The sequence below is a fragment of the Hyla sarda genome, chromosome 13 (genome assembly GCF_029499605.1).
Source record: "Hyla sarda isolate aHylSar1 chromosome 13, aHylSar1.hap1, whole genome shotgun sequence".
In the NCBI taxonomy this organism is placed as follows: Eukaryota; Metazoa; Chordata; class Amphibia; order Anura; family Hylidae; genus Hyla; species Hyla sarda.
Genome location: NC_079201.1, coordinates 35716352 through 35735518, shown reverse-complemented (window position 1 = coordinate 35735518; position 19167 = coordinate 35716352). Strand labels below are relative to the sequence as shown.

Here is a 19167-nt window from a genome sequence, read left to right as displayed (position 1 = left end):
GCTTCTAAACTGGGCGGTTCCCAAGACACGTGTCATCAGAGAGCACTTTAGGTTAAAGCACAACTTTAACTTCAGAAGCTCATAAGTACTAAAAGGATTAAGATTTTTTAATAGAAGTAATTTACAAATCTGTTTAACTTTCTGGAGCCAGTTGATATATAAGAAAAAGTTTTTTCCTGGAATACCCCTTTAAGTACCTTTCCTAGTGTTATATATATTTGTTACTATTACCCACGAGACTGATCTATCTGAGCTGCAGATTTTGCCTGTTTTTAAATGCAGCTTTGCTATATGAGAGACCTCTACATTAATAATGCATTGGCTGTGCAGATCAAAGCTTATTCAGAAGATTGGCTACTGGGCTATTCATAGGTGAACACAAGAGTGTTCAAAAAGGAGTGCACCAATGTCAGTGGGTCTGTTATGGGCAGTGAGAAAAGTGCTCCGCAGGCAACCACTGGGAGTACATAAGAGTGCAGGGGGTGCTTAGTGTAAGCAACACTATAAATTTGGTCATAATAGGTCTCACTTCCCACCAGGTCCCTTTTCAGCACTAACATCTTGCTTGGTTCTCTGGATGCGATTAAATATCTCTTTAAACAGCGCCTTGTACTCAGGCTGACTCTGCTCCAACCGTCGGTCAGCAGCCTCCAGCTGCAGCGTAAGTGCTCTCTCAGGCTCTACTTCCTCGGCAGGAAGGTCTCTGCTGGAATTGTCTCTTGACACGGGACGAGAAGTCTGCACGCCAGCATGACAGAGATTGTCCTCATGTTTCCTGCATTTGGCTAAAAGCTCCTCATATCGTTCCAGCAGTGCATGATATTGCTCATCCACTTCTCGCAGAATAGACATTCCCCGGCGCCTGGTGTTGTTGGCATGTAGGGTATAATTACCTTCATGCCGGCTGGCAGCATCTCTCCCAACAATATCACTCAGTGCTGTGTCGCTGCAGCTTTTCCTGACAGCAGAGTTTGGAGATGCTGGATTCTTGCTCACATCTTCACCCCCCTCTAAAGGCTCGGGGTCATCAGTTTCTGGAGTCTTGTTAAGGGGTTCCAGCAATGCCTGTGAAAGGCTATCTCCACGGCTTAGGAGATAACGCTTTACCTGTGTGGACATATATATGAAATGTTTAACTATTACAGTGACATGAACATAGCTGAGATAGAAAGAACTCATGTTGTCATCAAATATTCTAATCTACACCCACTGTCTGCCTCCCTGTATTCCCAGAATAAAGATACAAAGGCCTCTTTGACTGAATGATTGCTCTTTGTACAATTGTCTTTTTACATACACAATTACAGTACTTGTCCATAGAAGACAATGGTAGAGATGTATCAAGGCAATCACATTATAACTGCAATGGAAAAAAAATAGTCTTCAGAATAAGCAAAACGTCCATGGATGCTTTTGCCTGGGCTGATTCACAAGACAGTTTTTTTCCCATGTCTGAGAGCAAAGGAGAAATTTTGAAAAAATAAAACCACATATCATAATGGCTCTATTATAAGCAATGCGTCTAAGATTATGTTCACACGGCAGAATGTCCGTGCAGAATTCCGCACTGACATTCCAAAGATTTCAATGGGATTCTGCTGCACTGTTCACACAATGGAATTTCCAATTCTAGCATCTGCAGAAAGAATAGATACCGTATATACTCGAGTATAAGCCGACCCGAATATAAGCAGAGGCCCCTAATTTCACCCCAAAAAGCCCCTATGGTGCCAGAACAGCAAAAAAAAAACAAAAAACACATGGCACACTATTTGGGAAACTACACCCCTCAAGGAATGTAACAAGGGGCCCAGTGAGCCTCAACATCCCACAGGTGTTTGACAACTTTTTGTTAAAGTAGGATGTGTAAAAAATATTTTTATTTCTTTTCACAAAAATACATTTTTTCCCCCAAATTTACCATTTTTACAAGAGGAGAAAATGCCCCCCAAAATTTGTAACCCCATTTCTTCTGAGTATGGCAATACCCCATGTGTGGACGTAAAGTGCTTTGCAGGCGAACTACAATGCTCAGAAGAAAAGGAGCGCCATTGAGCTTTTTGAAAGCAAATTTTGCTGAAATGGTTTTTTTTGGGGGGGGGGGGGGGGGGGGATGGGGGATGTCACTTTTAGGAAGCCCATATGGTGCAAGAACAGCATAAAAAAACAAAAACAAAAAAACAGCACACTATGTTGGAAACTATACCGCTCAAGGCACATAACAAGGGGTACAGTGAGCCTTTACACCCCACAGGTGTTTGACAAATTTCCGCTAAAGTTGGATTTTCAATTTCACAAGGGGTAGTAAGAGAAAAAGCCTCCCAAAATGTGTAACTCCATTTCTTCTGAGTACCCCATATGTGGATGTAAAGTGCTCTGCGGGCGAACTACAATGAGAGAAGGAGCGCCATTGAGCTTTTGGAGAGAGAATTTGGTTGGAATAAAAGTCTGGGGCCATGTGTGTTTACAAAGCCCCCGTAGTGCCAGAACAGTGAACATGTGATCCGATTTTGGAAATTACACCCCTCACAGAAAAGGAGAGGGGTGTCGCCCCCCAAGATTTGTAACGCAATTTCTCCCGAGTACAGAAATACCCCATATGTGGCACTAAACTGTTGCTTTGAAATACGACAGGGCTCCAAAGCGAGAGAGCGCCATGCGCATTTGAGGCCTAAACTGGGGATTTTTATCCGCCACCAAAATACCCTACGGCAGCGTTTCCCAAACAGGGTGTCTCCAGCAGTTGCAAAACTACCAGCATGCCTTGACAGTCAGTGGCTGTCCGGCAATACTGGGAGATGTTGTTTTTCAACAGCTGGAGGCTCCATTTTGGAAACAGTGCCGTACAAGACATTTTTTATTTTTATTGGGGGGGGGGGGGGGGGGGGAAGGTTACTGTGTAGGGGCATGTGCATATGTAGCGTTTTACTTTTTATTTTGTGTAGGTGTAGTGTAGTGTTTTTATGGTACATCACACGGGCGGGGGTTTACAGTGAGTTTCTCGTTGGGAGTTTGAGTTGCGGCAGAAAATTTGCCACATCTCAAACTTGCAGCAGAGAACTTGCTGTAAACCCCCGCCCGTGTGAATGTACCCTGTGCCTGCTGAATGATTTCCTGTACGTCCTTGGTCCTTAAGTGGTTAAGCATTCATGGAATAGGTATAAGGCTATCCTTCATATAAGATAGGGCCAGTGACTAATGGGAGGACTTTGTCTTGTACAGGTGGTGGTGCCGCATAATGATCAATTAAAAACATAAATATAAATATTCAGACCCTTTGCTATGACCCTCGAAATTTAGCCCTAGAGTCCTTCCATTTCTTTAAATAATTTTGGAGAGGTTTCTACACGTGATTTGGAAAGACACCCCCTGTCTCACAGGTGACATATCAGAGCAAAAACCAAGCCATGAGGTGGACAAAACTGCCCGTAGAGCTGAAACACATTATTGTGTAAAGGCACAGATCGGGAGAAGAGTACAAAACATTTTGTGCTACACTGATGGTTCCCAAGAGCACAGTGACCTTCCTAATTCTTGAATGGAAGAAGTTTGGAACAACCAGGACTCTGCCTCACATAACTGAATTAGGGAGAAGGGGGAAAAAAACCAATAGTCACTCTGGCTGAACTCCAAAGATCTTGTGTGCAGATTAGAGAAACCTTCTGAAGGATAACTATCACTCCACCAATCTGGGCTATAGAGTACAGTGGACAGAAAGAAGCCACTGCTCAATATAAGACACATGAAAGCCCACCAAGAGTGTGGAAAAAAAATCACCTTACGGACCCTTCGACTTTAAGAAACAGTCTAAGCATTATGCTGTAGGGGTGTTTTTTAGCGGCTGGGACAGGAAGATTGATCAGGGTTGAAGGGAAGCTGAATGAAGCAAAGTACAGAGATATTGTTAATGAAAACCTGATCCACAGTGCCCTGGACCTTAGACTGGGGCAAAGGTTCACCTTTCAACAAAAATCCTAGGCACACAACCAAGACAACACAGGAGTGGCTTAAATACAACTCTGTGAATGTCCTTAAGTGGACCAAACTTGAACATCTATGAAGAGACCCGAAAATGGCTTCCACCGATGGTCCCTAGCTAACCTGACAAAGCTTGAGTGGATCTGTAGAGAAGAATGGTAGAAAATCCCCAAACCTTGTGGCATCATCCCTAAAAAGACTGGAGGCTGTGATCACTGCCACAGGTGCTTCAACTAAGTACCAAGTAAAGGGTCTGAATACAATGGCAATTTTTTTTTTTCAATCTTAGCCCAAGAACGCAACATTACAAAATTCCTTCCAATAGAGATTTGTTCTCGGCAATGCTATATGATTGCACCTGCAGTAAAGTCCCACTCCTCCTTCCGATAGCTAATGAAACCAGGTGGTGGACTCTGTTATCTTATAAGTCACAAACAGCATAATCCAGTAAGAGAAATAACCAGGGCACTCACCCGATATGTAGAACTTCAATTTTCTTTATTCAGAATGTTGCATACAAAAGCATATGTACAGTACAGAATACGGGTGAACGGACTGGACAGGGGGCAGTAGATCGGGGAAATGGTGCCGTTTCGCGCTATGCGCTTCAACTGCCCACCATGTCATCACGCTGGATCCACGTTTAAATCACCCCTGATTATCTGTTGCCCGGGAAATCATCAACAAGCAGGTAAGTGCAATTAAAAACATAACAAAACCAACTTGTGATATAGGGAACTATAATAATGCATTTAACTCTGTCCGTTCATTGAGACCTATAGGTCCCATAGCTTCTAATCTAAGGATCCATTTGATTTCTTTTCTTAACAATATATCATTTTTATTTTCACCATTCCGAGCATGCCCAGAACGGCAAATTGGAAGTCAGCAGAGTCACCAGCATGCATGTCATTCATGTGCCGAATGAATCTCCTTGCCCCCACGCCAGTTCTGAGAGAATGAACATGTTCCCGGATCCTAGAAAACAACAGGCGCATGGTATTCCTTATGTAGAATCGTTTGCATTTACAGATATCCTAACTAAGTTCTAGGCTCAAATGTGGTAACAGTAACCAGCAGAATTTTGAGTTACAGGCTAATGAATTACAAAAACGACTAGAGGTTATGCTAAGAATATTTTCCAGGCAGCAAGAGAGTGTGGATGAAATACAGAGAGAACAGTTGTTGAGGACAAAAATGGAAAAAAAAGGGAACCAGAGATTAGTGTTCTCTTTTGAAAACACCACTCAATAATGTAATAAGAAGTGCCATCTTCAATAACTGGCACACCTTGCAGGAGGATACAGATTTGTTAGGGGCAGTAAAACAAAAACCTATAATAACATATAAAAGAAATAGAACAATAAGTGATTATTTAAAAAAGCAATCCAAGAAAAATATAGAGCAAATAGATTGGTTGTCTGAACAAAGACCTAGAGGTAATTAATGTGGTTCATGCTCTTTTTGTTCCATGAATGCAAAATGTAAAACCTTAGACTTGGAAGGACATAAGATCTATATAAATCAATGTATTACTTGTCGATCCTCATATATTGGATATGCTCTTATCTGTAAATGCAAACAGTTCTACATAGGGAAGACCACGCGCCTGTTGTTTCATAGGATCCAGGAACATGTTCATTCTCTCAGGACTGGCGTGGGGGCCAGGAGATTCATTCAGCACATCAATGACATGCATGCTGCTGACTTCCAATTTGCCGTTCTGGAGAGAATTGAGCATGCTCGGAATGGTGAAAAAAAAAAAAGATATATTGTTGAGAAAAGAAACCAAATGCATCCTTAGATTAGAAGCTATGGGGCCTATAGGTCTCAATGAACGGACAGAGTTAAATGCATTATTATAGTTCCCTATATCGCTAGTTGGTTTTATAAGGTTTTTAATTGCACTTACCTGTTTTTGATTGTTTCCCAGGCAACAGATAGTTAGGGATGATTTAAACGTGGATCCAGCGAGATGACGTGGTGGGCAGTCGAAGCACATAGCGCAAAACGGCACAGTTTCCCTGATCTACAGCCCCCTGTCCAGTCCGTTCACCCGTATCCTGTACTGTACATATGCTTTTGTATGCAACATTCTGAATAAAGAAGATTGAAGTTCTACATATCGGGTGAGTGCCCTGGTTATTTCTCTTAGTGGATTGTGCAGCATTACAAAATGTGAAAAAAAATAATGAAAAGGTCTGAAGACTCTCCAAATGCATTGTAATCGATGCCAAAATAGCTTTTTGTTGCCCCCCCCCCCCAAATAAAATGAAACAAACAAACATTTTTGCCACATTTATGTCGGAGACAAATCTGCAGTGACCTAGTGTCTGCTGCAATTTATTCCTACAAGTGTTACGGTGCCTTCCATGTGTCATATCTAGCCCCAGCTTTAAATGGATCTTGACTTCTGATTGAATAGGATTTTTCTTTTCTACTCAATGCACTCACTTGTTTCATCTGCTGTAATTCTTGTAGTTCATTCTCTAGTTCTTTTATACGCATCTTGCAGTTGTCCATTTCACATGCTCTTTGTTCCAGCTCAGCATACTCTTGGATGACAGCCTGGTACTCTTGTTCTGCCCTCACCTTACGTTGCCGTTCCTCTGCTACCTGTGCCCTCAAAACATTTACAGCCATCTGCAAACGCTGATTTTCCATCTGTAATGGTCTTTGAGTCAGATCCAGGCAGGAAGCATGTTTGCTGACTGTAGCCTCATACCTGTACACAAATCAACAAAAACATTGGGACAAGATTATTACTATGTGTAATCATTTTACCATGGTCATGATTATATTGGAAGATGGTTTCACACGGATCTGACATAGTTTTTTCTGGCATTTTTTTTTTTACCCCTGCCACTGCAGTTTTTGAGCCAGTCAGCAGTGGATTCAGGAGGAAGGAGAATAAACTTCTGGCTGTGTAGTACATACAGCATCAGCACAGCAAGAAGAGAGCTACACTAAGCAATAACACTTCTGCTGAGATGAGAGGAAAGCCTTAATTTACCTTGCATGTACAGTGCAGATCCTCTGAAGAACAGACACAGCTAGAAGATACCCAGTCACTCCCTTTCTTGCATAGAACACAAGCTAAGCCCCCCTGCCCCCCATTACCTAGGCTTGTTGTCAGTATATGCCAATAACCAATAACCATTTAAAATTATGGTAAAGCCAATATACATGTCTTAAATATATGTTTGTTAGAAATATAGGTCAGTTTCTTTTACAATCATGAAAAAAAAGGAAAAAACTAAAAATAAATGTAATTATTATTATTGTTGTCAGATCTTAGTACTTACCAGTTGCTGGAGCACAGTTCACGTACACAAGGAAAGGTGTGGATAGTACGACGTCTTTCTCTTTTTTCCCTTCTGGTTCTTACTTTTTCCATTCCTTGTAATTCCTCAACCTGTCTCTGCAGATCTTCTACTTGCCTCTGTAGACCATCTATGGTATCAGTTAAACTAGAAATACAAAATATGTATGGTCATGTCTGTTAAAATGATGTATTACAACAGATTTAATCGGACACACTGTGCTGGCCTAAAGTGCTGACCGTACATAAAACTATTATTTCCAGTCTATATGTGACACCAACTAGACAATGATACATCCACAGCTTCAATATACTATGCCAGTCCATAAGGGCGTATAGTTGTATTTGCCTGTATTTGTATACGGTATACACTCTCGCTCAGTATAAACACACCCACAAATTTAGCTTAAATGATGGGACAGACACAGGAGGTATCCCAGCCTCCATTATTCTGGAGATTGGAGCACAAGGAAGAAGTCTTCGATAGTGGGATATTCATCGTGAGCCAAAGGATGATGTGGGTTGACTGAGACACTTCGGCCTAGTAACAGCTATTCAGGTTCCCATGTCTTCACTATTTTAAAGTTAAAGCAGTATTCCTTTCTCAAGATGATTTCCACCATCCACATGATAAGGTATAACAAGCTGTTCAGGGGAGGTACAACCACTGGGATCCCACTGATCTGGAGAATGGGAAAATTGTCCCTGGAATGGGCCAGCGTTCCGTTTATACCCTATGGGGCATCAAATATTGTTGCTGCACTCTGTTTATTCCAGGGGACATTTCACTTCCATTCTATATATGAGTGCAGTCAGGTTTCCACCATTTAGCATGTTATACCATAACCTGGGGATACCATGCAGAGACGGAAAAACCCCTTTATTCACCAAGATGTCATTGTTACACACCATCACCTACTCTGAGCAGTACAGATTACAGGAAAGCAGCTGTTTGGCCCCATCCATGGCAGGTACATCGTAGAATACCATCAAATAACATTTTGAGATAGCAATACCCTTTACACCCCTTTCAACAGATGGATTCTTCAAAATCACACTAAGGACTGGAAGAGACTACTTTTCTTTATTACTGTTATTTCTACAGTCTTTAAAGGACGTCCTTCCACTATGACAAGTCTAATATTTTAAAAATGAAGCTTTTTACAATGCAGTCTCCTTCTCATCAATAGCGAGTCTGACAAGGCTCCTAAATGTAAGGTTTTGCTATTGAACCTAAACAATGACATCCAATTAGAATATAGTTAGGTTCCTCACATATTGTCACACCTTGCCGTTTTCTATTTCCTCAATGTGTCTTTTTCCACTTCCTTACCTTTCTATTTTTTGTTGTGCCACCTTGTTCTCCTGTACAAGGCTCACATTGGTGGCTTCTAGGTCTCGTGCTACAGTGTCCAGTTGCTCATATACCTTGGCGTGTTGCTCGTTCACCTGGCGGAGCATTTCCAGCTGTTTACTTAGGTACTGTAGCGCCAGAAAGAATACAAAAATAAGAAAGTGATTTGTAGACTGTGATAGTGGCAGCATTTTACCTGTTTATAAGAGGGGTTTACTGTTAATAAAAACTTATGACATGTCAAATAGCCATACCACAAAGGTCAAAGAGATGTGATGGAAAGTAGACTCTAGGATCTCTTTAAAGCGTAACGCCAGTCACGCTCGGGTAGCAGGATATGCATTTAAAGTTTTGTGGAACCCTCGTAGCCCGAGATATGCCTGAGACTGCAACGATCAAGATACTTGCATGGGACTTCCGCCAAATCTGTATCCTGACCACTGCAAGTCTTTTGCTACGAAGGTGCTGAGAAATGTATACATATCCTGGTGCCAGAGCATGAATGAAGTTACACGTTAATCCTATAGAGGTCCTTGGGATGAAAAGGAAGTACAAGTCTTGACGTCCCCACCATTCAGATGTTTAAAGTTCAATAATGTTTTCCTTTTACCAGACAGTATATACTACCCTTCAAGATTTGTGTTGTGCAGCTCTCAGCGGTCCGCCGCCACATCATGATAACTTATGACCAGTTTGCGATCGTACTTATGACCAGTTTGGGATCAAGATTCCCTTTGTCCTCTAAAGAAATATGTACTCCTCATACATTTACAGGATCAAGCACAATTTGTATTAGTGCAGTCGACTGGGTTGAGGCAGCAAAGGGCCCTAAGTTATTAATAAGGATTTTTTTTTAAACAAGGGTCACCTTGCTTCTAAATGCTGCTTTCCGTACAAAAATACTAAAAAAAAAAAAACAAAAAAAAAAAACGGTGCAGCTGTTCGAAAGCCGTTCTTGTACATGGAACACTTTCTTCTAGCTGCTCCGGATGATGTCATCACCTCTATCATGCATATTAATCTCTGCTTCAATCTCACGGCATGATGGAAGAGGTAACATCAGTAGGAGCAGGTGGGAGAAAGCACTGCTCAAACAGCGGCCCAACGCCATTGCGCAGAATAAGAAATTTACTTTTAGCAACAAGATCAATATCTCCAGAATGTCTGCACCGATTTGCATATGGTGAACATTGTCAGATTCCCTTTTTATGTAATGTGACAGTTTTTCAAGCTTTTTTTTTTTTTTTTAAATAGGAATAGAGCGCAATTTTAATTCTAATTTGGAAAGGGGTTGATTTAAATTTTTTTTTTTTTTTTATTTTTTTATTTTTTTTACACATTTTAAGTCCACCTAGGGGACCAATATTATGGTATACATGGAGTTGTATCTACCTATTGCCACCCTGCAGCTGGCCACCACAGCTCACCCAGTTTCCTGAAGAGGCTATATGTCTGGTGCAGTAGCCATATTGGAGACATAAAGAGAAGTAACTGTTGTCACACTAATATTTTGTAGGGATCCAGCTGCTGAGACTCCATTGATCGCTAGATTGAAGGGACAGAATTGCTCCCCTGAACGCTGTGCCTCTTCAGTTCTGCTCTGCTTTCCTTAGAAAGCAGAGTGCCTGGACTACGGACTGAGTTAAGTCTCATATACTCTCAACATGTCAGTATACTTATCACAACTTCTGAAATTTCATAAATTGTTTAAAAGTCCAGGTTCACTTCCTGATCTGAGGAAGGGAGGGCACCTCCCGAAATGCGTCATCTCATGTTTGTTATTTTATATTGCTAATAAAAGTGGTTCCACCGTGAACCTTAAAAATATCTCTCTGTCCATCCTCATCATTTGGAGGGAGTCGCAGCGCCATCGCTCAAGGGTTCTTTTTCCCGAAGTTTCTCCTACTCTGCATCCAGGCCAGCAGTGCAGCTGGATCCTGAAACCTGAAGAGGCAAGCAGCGGCTACTCCGACTCTCAGTACTCCATTTTCTCTGGGGTGACAGGCGTATATTCATCAAACCCAAGGTGAGCGGCCATCTATATGGTCCTTGGGCCTATCCTCTTTTCTCACTGCCTTGTTACTGAGGGCAATGCACTAGGCGCCGGTATCGGTCTTTTTTTCCTCCACAGGTTCACTTTAAGACTGTTCCCCTGAAAACTAAAAACTCTAAGCTGACTCAAATCCATTGGAGCCATTGACTTCTGACAACAAAATGCCACCACAGAGGCCCCAAACATTAATGTGAACAGTGTCAAGACACTGTATATGTACAAACTGTCAATGATCAACTATTATTTCTTGGATAAGCTGCGGGCAGCCACTTATTTCCCGCTACAGCAACTTTATGGGTAATATAACATTACAGGCAAGTCGTTCACATAATTCTTTATTTACTTATGGGTGCTGCCCTATTACCTCAATCTCCTGGACCTGGTCTTCGTTGCTCAGGTACATCTGTTGCAGAGATACTTCTAATTCCTTGTTGCGCTCCAGCAAAGTCTTCCCCAGTTCTGCGGCCAGATGCAGATCTAATCAGATGAGAATAATATAATGGCTCATAAATTGCATTTTTTATTACTGGGAATATAAAACATAGCTGTATGATACATGACATTAATTCTATTTAATTACACCCCTGGAAAACATATTCTAATATGAATGTCCCTGCCCAAGTAATAGTCATATCTTACAGCCAAGAGTTCTTTAATCAGAAAATGTATTACTGTTTTAGACTGTCAGGCACCACACATCCATAATTCATTGAAAACACAATGGAAGCTCTAAGGTAATGAGATTCTGAAAGTACAAAGAGGATACGTAACAATGGTCGGCTGGATCTTAAAGAACAAACATGCTTTTAAATAATGCCTTATTGCTGAGGAAGGGCTTCTTCACATCTGTTATTATTTCCATTCTTCCTTCATAACAGCAAACCGAAAAAAGATTGCGGTGCCGGATCGGTCATATGACAGAAACCAAAGTAGTGCTACAAACTAGGGCTGGGCGGTATGACTAAATGTGTGTATCACAGTATTTTTTAAACTTTTGGCGGTTCCACGGTATATAACGGTATTTCCTAGCCCCCCCATATTAGTTATCAGCCCACATCCACATCGGGGTAAATACTCGCATATCACCCGCATGCACTGCCCTCTTTGTCCTCTTTGTTGCAGCCGCCGGTGCTAACACTCCATACTGTACAGTATCCCTATGCCCAGGCTGCAAAAGGTAAACAAAATAAACTTTAACCCACCTACGTCGGCCTTACGCTGGGGACGGGAAAGTCGGACAGCCGCCAGCCTATGATTGGCCGCAGCGATGTTCTGCCTCGGCCGGTGATAGGTTGAGCCCACTGTCACGTAAGGAGCCGGCTTTTTACATGAAAGTGGGCTCAGCCTATCACCGGCCGAGGCGGAACATTGCTGCGGCTGGTGATAGGCTTACGGATGTCTGACCTTCCCGTCCCCAGGAAACAAGTGAGGCCGGTACCGAACCAACGGGAGGTGAGTTAAAGTTTATTTTGTTTATTTTTTGCAGCCCGGGAATAGTGATACCGCACAGTATAGAGCAGTGGTCTCCAACGGCTGTCCGGGCATGCTGGGAGTTGTAGTTTTGCAACATCTGGAGGTCTGCAGGTTGGAGACCACCGGTATAGAGTGTCAGCGCCGGCGGCCGCAACAAACAGGTCGAGGAGGGCAGCGCAAGCGGGTGACATGTGAGTAGTACCCTGATGGGGACAGCACTGGGCTGGGCTAATAATTAATTGGGGGGGGGGAGCAGAACAGTGCTCGCAGGTCACATATGATTAGTTCCCCGATGGGGGGACAGCGCTGCGCTGGGCTGATTCATTCATTCCCGAGGGGGAGGGGCCAAACCGGTATTGCGGTATGGGTTAAAATTCATATCGTGCAGCACTAAAATTTCGGTATTCGGTATGAACCGGGATTCTGCCCAGCCCTACTACAAACTTTATTGAGATCCACTGTTTTTTTTGTCATTTTACCAGCCAAGAACTGCGTGCTGCACTCATTTTGCATGAGATTTTTTAAAGAAACTGTGATGGAGGCTCATAAAGTAACATCAGACAGGCCCAAGAACAGGTTTCCCTATATACATAGGAGTGTTTTGGGTCTTTGGAACTGGAGCAAGGTTTTGCAGACCAAGTCTTATTACATCAGCTGTATTTACCTATTCCTCAGTCCACTGCAGCTCCTATTTGTCTCCTTTTGGTCCCTGGCTTCTGTCAGCTTGCAAGCGAGCACTGGCAACAGGACCTGGACGCTTTAGCCAGTGATTGGCGGAGCCAGCAGGTCCTGCTCTCCGTGCTTGTTTTGGAAGCAGGCAGAAGACAGAAGCATCAGAGGACAAGAAGAAGCTGAATGGAAGCTGCCTAGGAAGGTAAGCCCTAGCAATATACAATTTATTGCAAGATGCAAGAATACCCCTTATTGCCCTCCCTTAGCTTTATATGCAGCCTTTGTAAATGGGTGATCATCAAGGAGATTTAAAGGGGTATTCCAGGAAAAAAAAAACATTTTTATCAACTGGCTGCAGAAAGGTAAACAGATTTGTAAATTACTTCTATTAAACAATCTTAATACTTCCAATAGTTATCAGCTGCTGAAGTTAAAGGAGAACTCCGGTATGGAAAAAAAAAAACATAAGCATAGGGGATAAGTGTTAGATCGCGGGGGGGGGGGTCCGACAGCTGGGGCCCCCCGCGATTCTCCTGTACGGGGACCCGGCTCACTCCTGCTCAATGCAGGAGCCGAGCGTTTTCGACCACAGCCGAAGCTGCGGCCGACACGCCCCCTCCAAGCTGCGGCCGACACGCCCCCCTTGGGCAATCGGCCGCAGCTTCGGCTGTGGTCGAAAACGCTCGGCTCCTGCATTGAGCAGCAGCGAGCCGGGTCCCCGTACAGGAGATCGCAGGGGGCCCCAGCTGTCGGACCCCCCGCGATCTAACACTTTACCCCTATGCTTAGGATAGGGGATAAGTTGTTTTTTCCCACCCATACCGGAGTTCTCTTTTAAGTTGTTCTTTTCTGTCTGACCACAGTGCTCTCTGCTGACACCTCTGCTTGTCTCAGGAACTGTCCAGAGTAGGAGCAAATCCCCATAGCAAAACTCTAATGCTTCGGACAGTTCCTAAGACAAGCAGAGGTGTCAGCAGAGTGCACTGTGGTCAGAAAGAAAAGAACAACTCAACTTCAGCAGCTGATAACTACTAGAAGGATTACGATTTTTTTAAAGAAGTAATTTACAAATCTGTAGCCAGTTGAGATAAATATATATATATATCTAAGTTGTTTTCCTGGAATACCCCTTTAAGTAACAGCATAAATGTAGATAGGAAAAGAAGAAACTAAAACCAGCAGCTTGGTATGATTATTTTATTTATTGCAAAATGTACTTTCTGCTTGACAGGAACAAGTTAATACCTGAGCACCTTACACAAAATGTGTTTGCGTCATGGAGTATGAAATTGGGGAGGTGTGCACTTTTTTGGGGGAGAAAAGGTGGCTTTTCTATATATTTTTTTATCTCTAGTTTTAATTATTTTATTTTTGATTTTCATTTACTGACTGATTTGATAATTCATTCTTTTATTTATTTTCCTTACTGTTGGGGCATGGGTTAGCAGGAATCAACATGTATTCATTTTGTTGCTTTCCTTTAGGTCACTGGTTTTCAGCATCAGGACTATTGATCTAGTTTCCCCATTCATGGAGTGAACATACTACAGAGTTGATTTCTTAGTTCATGTTTGCTTTCCCAAGCCAGTGGCTCTCCAGCTGTTTAAAACTACAACTCCCAGCTTTGCTGTACAATCTTTAGCTGTCTGACCAAGCTGGGAGTTGTAAATTAACAACAGCCGGGGAGCCAAAAAGGTCAGCAACTGCCGAGCCGAGAAGTTCGTCACTAATTGAATCACTGTAACTTTGCTCATCTCTACTTTTTACCAATAAGAGCTTTTTATCATGCAGTGTAGCCGAATGTGCCGCCGGCTTGTTAACTTAATAAATGCGGATTGCAGCGGGTCTCTGGAGAATTACCTGCTGCGATCTGCACCTCAGCCCCTAGACAATAACTCCCATCATGGACGGAGTCTGTCCATGATGGGAGTAGTAGTCCTAAAAGTCCCGCAGCCAGGGGATGTGCATGTGCCATCCCTCATTGCTGCGGTACTACAACTACTCCCATCATGGGACAGACTCTGCCCATGAAGGGAGTTTTAGTCCAGGGGCTGAGGTACAGATCGCATCGGGTCATTCTCCGAAGGCCCGCTGCGATCTGCATTTATTAACTGTAAAAGCCGGCGGAACATGCGGCTACACTGCGCTGGCCGCCGGCTCCTGTATATCTCTCTCATAATTCCTAATCCCCGCTGCCAGGAGACAGGAGCTCCGATTGGTGAATAGCTATTCACCAATCAGCGCTCCCATCTCCCGGGCAGGGATTATGAAATGTGATACAGCATACAGGAGCCGGCGGCAGTGCAGTGTAGCCGCATGTTCCGCCGGCTTTTACAGTTAATAAATGCAGATCGCAGCGGGTCTCTGGAGAATGACCTGCTGCGATTTGCCCCTCAGCCCCTGGACTACAACTCCCATCATGGGCAGAGTCTGTCCATGATGGGAATAGTAGTCTTAACTGTCCAAAAATAGTTAATATAATTCTCAGATGCTTTAGAACACTTTTTTTTTTTTTTAAACCACACAGTTAATAAATTCAATTCTACAGTAGAAAGTGCTCTATGGTAAACTTAACTGTAGACATGGTTATGAAGAATTCTATCAAATTTTGCGCAAAAAAAAAATAAAAAAATAAAACTCTTGACAAAAGAAGCTCTATATACAATGATAAATTCCCCCCATGCACTTATGGCACTTTTTCTGGATTTTGAGATGTCATTAATGAAGTATAACGTAAAAGTAAAACGTGCAGCAGCAGGTAAGATGACAACAGTGACAGGAGGTGCAGCAGGAGGGAGGGTGACAGCAGTGGCAGGAGGTGCAGTAGGGGGCCAGGGCTGGCTGAACAGAGTTGTTACAAGGGGCAGGCTGCAGGGCAGGGGAAGAACGCCAAGCTGGGTGTACAGTCCCCCCTCCACACACGCATGGCAGGCTGGGAGGACGCACATACTGAGGGCCAGGGCACAGCCTCCACTACCACTTTGGCTCCTCTGTGGCCACAGCAAGAGTGTTAAAGGGGTACTCCGGTGCTTAGACATCTTATCCCCTATCCAAAGGATAGGGGATAAGATGCCTGATCACGGGAGTCCCGCCGCTGGGGACCCCCGTGATCTTGCACGCGGCACCCAGTTTGTAATCAGTCCCCGAAGCGTGTTCGCTCCGGGGATTGATTACAAACGGTGTGCCGCGTGCAAGATCAAAGGGGTCCCCAGGGGCGGGACTCCCGTGATCAGGCATCTTATCCCCTATCCTTTGGATAGGGGATAAGATGTCTAAGCACCGGAGTACCCCTTTAAAAGATGGCAGCACAGAAGCCTCGCTCGGAATAATAGAAAGTGATGGAGGAGCTGCTGCCAGGGGCAGCACCTAACAGTGTCACTCTCTGTTCTGAATTTCTCTACAGATTTATCATGTATTTATGGGTACGTTCATGCATGTATATTTTTGCTGCAGATTATGCTGCTCAATGCCCATTGACTTCAGAGGGAAGCAAAATCTGCTATAGCAGATCTGCAGCAGAAAATACACATGTGAACGTACCCTGTCAGGTTTTTTTCTTGATTTTGAACTTAAAAAGACGAAGCAGTTGAGAAAGTCAAAAAGTCCTGACTAATTCATGGTGTCATGTGTGCAATTCGTGTTCTGTGGAGCCATTATGGGACAATTTGTGACAGGAGCACATCAAACACAAACCAAATACACTAACCAACAAGTAGACTGCTAGTACATCCGACTGAATATGAACGCATAATCCTCATACGTAGAGGTCTATTCACACGGCGGAATCCACCTCAAAGGAAAACCCCATTCACTTTTATGGGTTTCTCCACTCCTGTTGACACTTCAGAATTTCCGCTAGCGGAATTCCATCAACGGGAAGGTGGAAACCCATAGAAGTGTACGGGGTTTTCATTTCAGGCGGAATTCCTCTGGTGGAAATTCTGCCGTGTGAATAGACCATAAAGGCAAAGTTTCCCACCCAATGTGTCTCCAGCTGTTGCAAAACTACCACTCCCAGCATGCCTGGACAGCCATACAGTGGGGATCAAAAGTTTGGGCACCCCATGTAAAAATTTGTATTAATGTGCATAAAGAAGCCAAGGAAAGATGGAAAAATCTCCAAAAGGCATCAAATTACAGATTAGACATTCTTATAATATGTCAACAAAAGTTAGATTTTATTTCCATCATTTACACTTTCAAAATAACAGAAAACAAAAAATGGCATCTGCAAAAGTTTGGGCACCCTGCAGAGTTAATATCTTGTACTGGCCCCTTTGGCAAGTATCACAGCTTGGAAACGCTTTTTGTAGCCAGCCAAGAGTCTTTCAGTTCTTGTTTGAGGTATCTTTGCCCATTCTTCCTTACAAAAGTCTTCCAGTTCTTTGAGATTTCTGGGCTGTCTATCACGCACTGCTCTTTTAAAGTCTATCCATAGATTTTCTATTATGTTGAGATCAGGAGATTGTGAAGGCCATGGCAAAACCTTCAGTTTACGCCTCTTGATGTAATCCCCCGTGGATTTCGAGGTGTGTTTAGGATCATTATCCATTTGTAGAAGCCATCCTCTCTTTAACTTCAGCTTTTTCACAGATGGCATCAAGTTAGCATCCAAAATCTTCTGAAGTGTTATTGAATCCATTTTTCCTTCTACTCGTGAGATGTTCCCTGTGCCACTGGCTGCAATACAACCCCAAAGCATGTTCGATCCACCCCCATGCTTAACAGTTGGACAGAGGTTCTTTTCATTAAAGGGGTATTCCAGGCCAAAACTTTTTTTTTTATATATCAACTGGCGCCGGAAAGTTAAACAGATTTGTAAATTACTTCTATTAAAAAATCTTAATCCTTCCAATAGTTATTAGCTTTTGAAGTTGAGATGTTGTTTTCTGTCTAACTGCTCTCTGATGACTCACGTCCCGGGAGCTGTGCAGTTCCTATGGGGATATTCTCCCATCATGCACAGCTCCCGGGACGTGACATCATCATTGAGCAGTTAGACAGAAAACTTCAGAAGCTAATAACTATTGGAAGGATTAAGATTTTTTAATACAAGTAATTTACAAATCTGTTTAACTTTCCGGAGCCAGTTGATATATATAAAAAAGGTTTTGCCTGGAATACCCCTTTAAATTATGTTCCCCTTCTTATCCAAACGTACCTTTGCTCATTCCGGCCAAAAAGTTCAATTTTAACCTCATCGGTCCACAGAACTTGTTTCCAAAATGCATCAGGCTTGTCTATATGTTCATTTGCAAAGTTCAAACGCTGATTTTTGTGGTGAGGACGTAGAAGAGGTTTTCTTCTGATGACTCTTCCATGAAGACCATATTTGGATAGTGGAATAGTGTACCACAACTCCAGTGTCTGCCAGATCTTTCTGGAGGGATTGTGCAGTCAAACGTGGGTTTTGAATAGTTTTTCTCACAATCCTGCGAGCTGTTCTGTCTGTTATTTTTCTTGGTGTTCCAGATCTTGCTTTCACTTCCACTGTTCCTGATGACTGCCATTACATTCCGAACAGAGGATATTGACATCTGAAAACGTTTTGTTATCTTCTTATAGCCTTCTTCAGCTTTGTGAGCGTCAACTATTTTCAGTTTCAGATTTCTAGACCACTGCTTAGAAGAACCCATGGGGCTGATTGTTGGGGCAAGGTCAGATGAGTCTGGGCATTTAAAACCTTTGAGATTGACATCACCTGGTCTTCCCACAATCTATGACACTGGCAGGTCTCAGCTTTGCAAAGGGGGCAGTGCATGCTATAAATTCTGCAGGGTGCCCAAACTTTTGCAGATGCCATTTTTTTGTTTTCTGTTATTTTGAAAGTGTAAATGATGGAAATAAAATCTAACTTTTGTTGACATATTATAAGAATGTCTAATCTGTAATTGGTGCCTTTTGGAGATTTTTCCATCTTTCCTTGGCTTCTTTATGCACATTAAGGGTGCGTTCACACGGGCGTATTTGTCAGCGGATCCGCTGACAAAGGCCCCTAAAGTGCTACCCTCTTTGTGCCTGCTAATAGCGGCAATCAGCCACTACCAGCAGAAACACAGCGATGTGCGAGTTACCCTGCAGTGTACTCTCACACATCGCGGCCGCTCTCTGTGTAGCTCAGGGAGCCGGGGAGAGCGGCCGCGATATGCGGGATGTGCGGATACACATCGCACATCACAGTGTGTCTGCTGGTAGCGGCGGATTGCCGCTATTAGCAGGCACAAAGAGGGCAGCACTTTAGGGGCCTTTGTCAGCGGATCCGCTGACAAATACCCCTGTGTGAACGCACCCTAATACACATTTTTACCTGGGGTG

General features: G+C 43.2%; 1 protein-coding gene across 5 annotated transcripts in view; it reads right to left on the bottom strand.

The window, feature by feature from the left end:
- Positions 1-19167, bottom strand: part of CDR2L (cerebellar degeneration related protein 2 like) — a 35728-nt gene that overhangs the window by 6979 nt on the left and 9582 nt on the right. For 3 of the 5 annotated variants that reach the window (XM_056550182.1, XM_056550181.1, XM_056550183.1), the window contains 5 exons: positions 11072-11184; positions 8634-8782; positions 7284-7448; positions 6433-6703; positions 147-1107 (listed from right to left, as the gene is read on the bottom strand). In XM_056550182.1, the coding sequence (XP_056406157.1) occupies positions 526-1107; positions 6433-6703; positions 7284-7448; positions 8634-8782; positions 11072-11184 (1280 nt within the window). In that variant the 3' untranslated portion in view covers positions 147-525. Of the gene's footprint in view, positions 1-146; positions 1108-6432; positions 6704-7283; positions 7449-8633; positions 8783-11071; positions 11185-19167 lie in introns of those variants that run through there. The other 2 variants (XM_056550185.1, XM_056550184.1) reach the window with 1 other exon arrangement.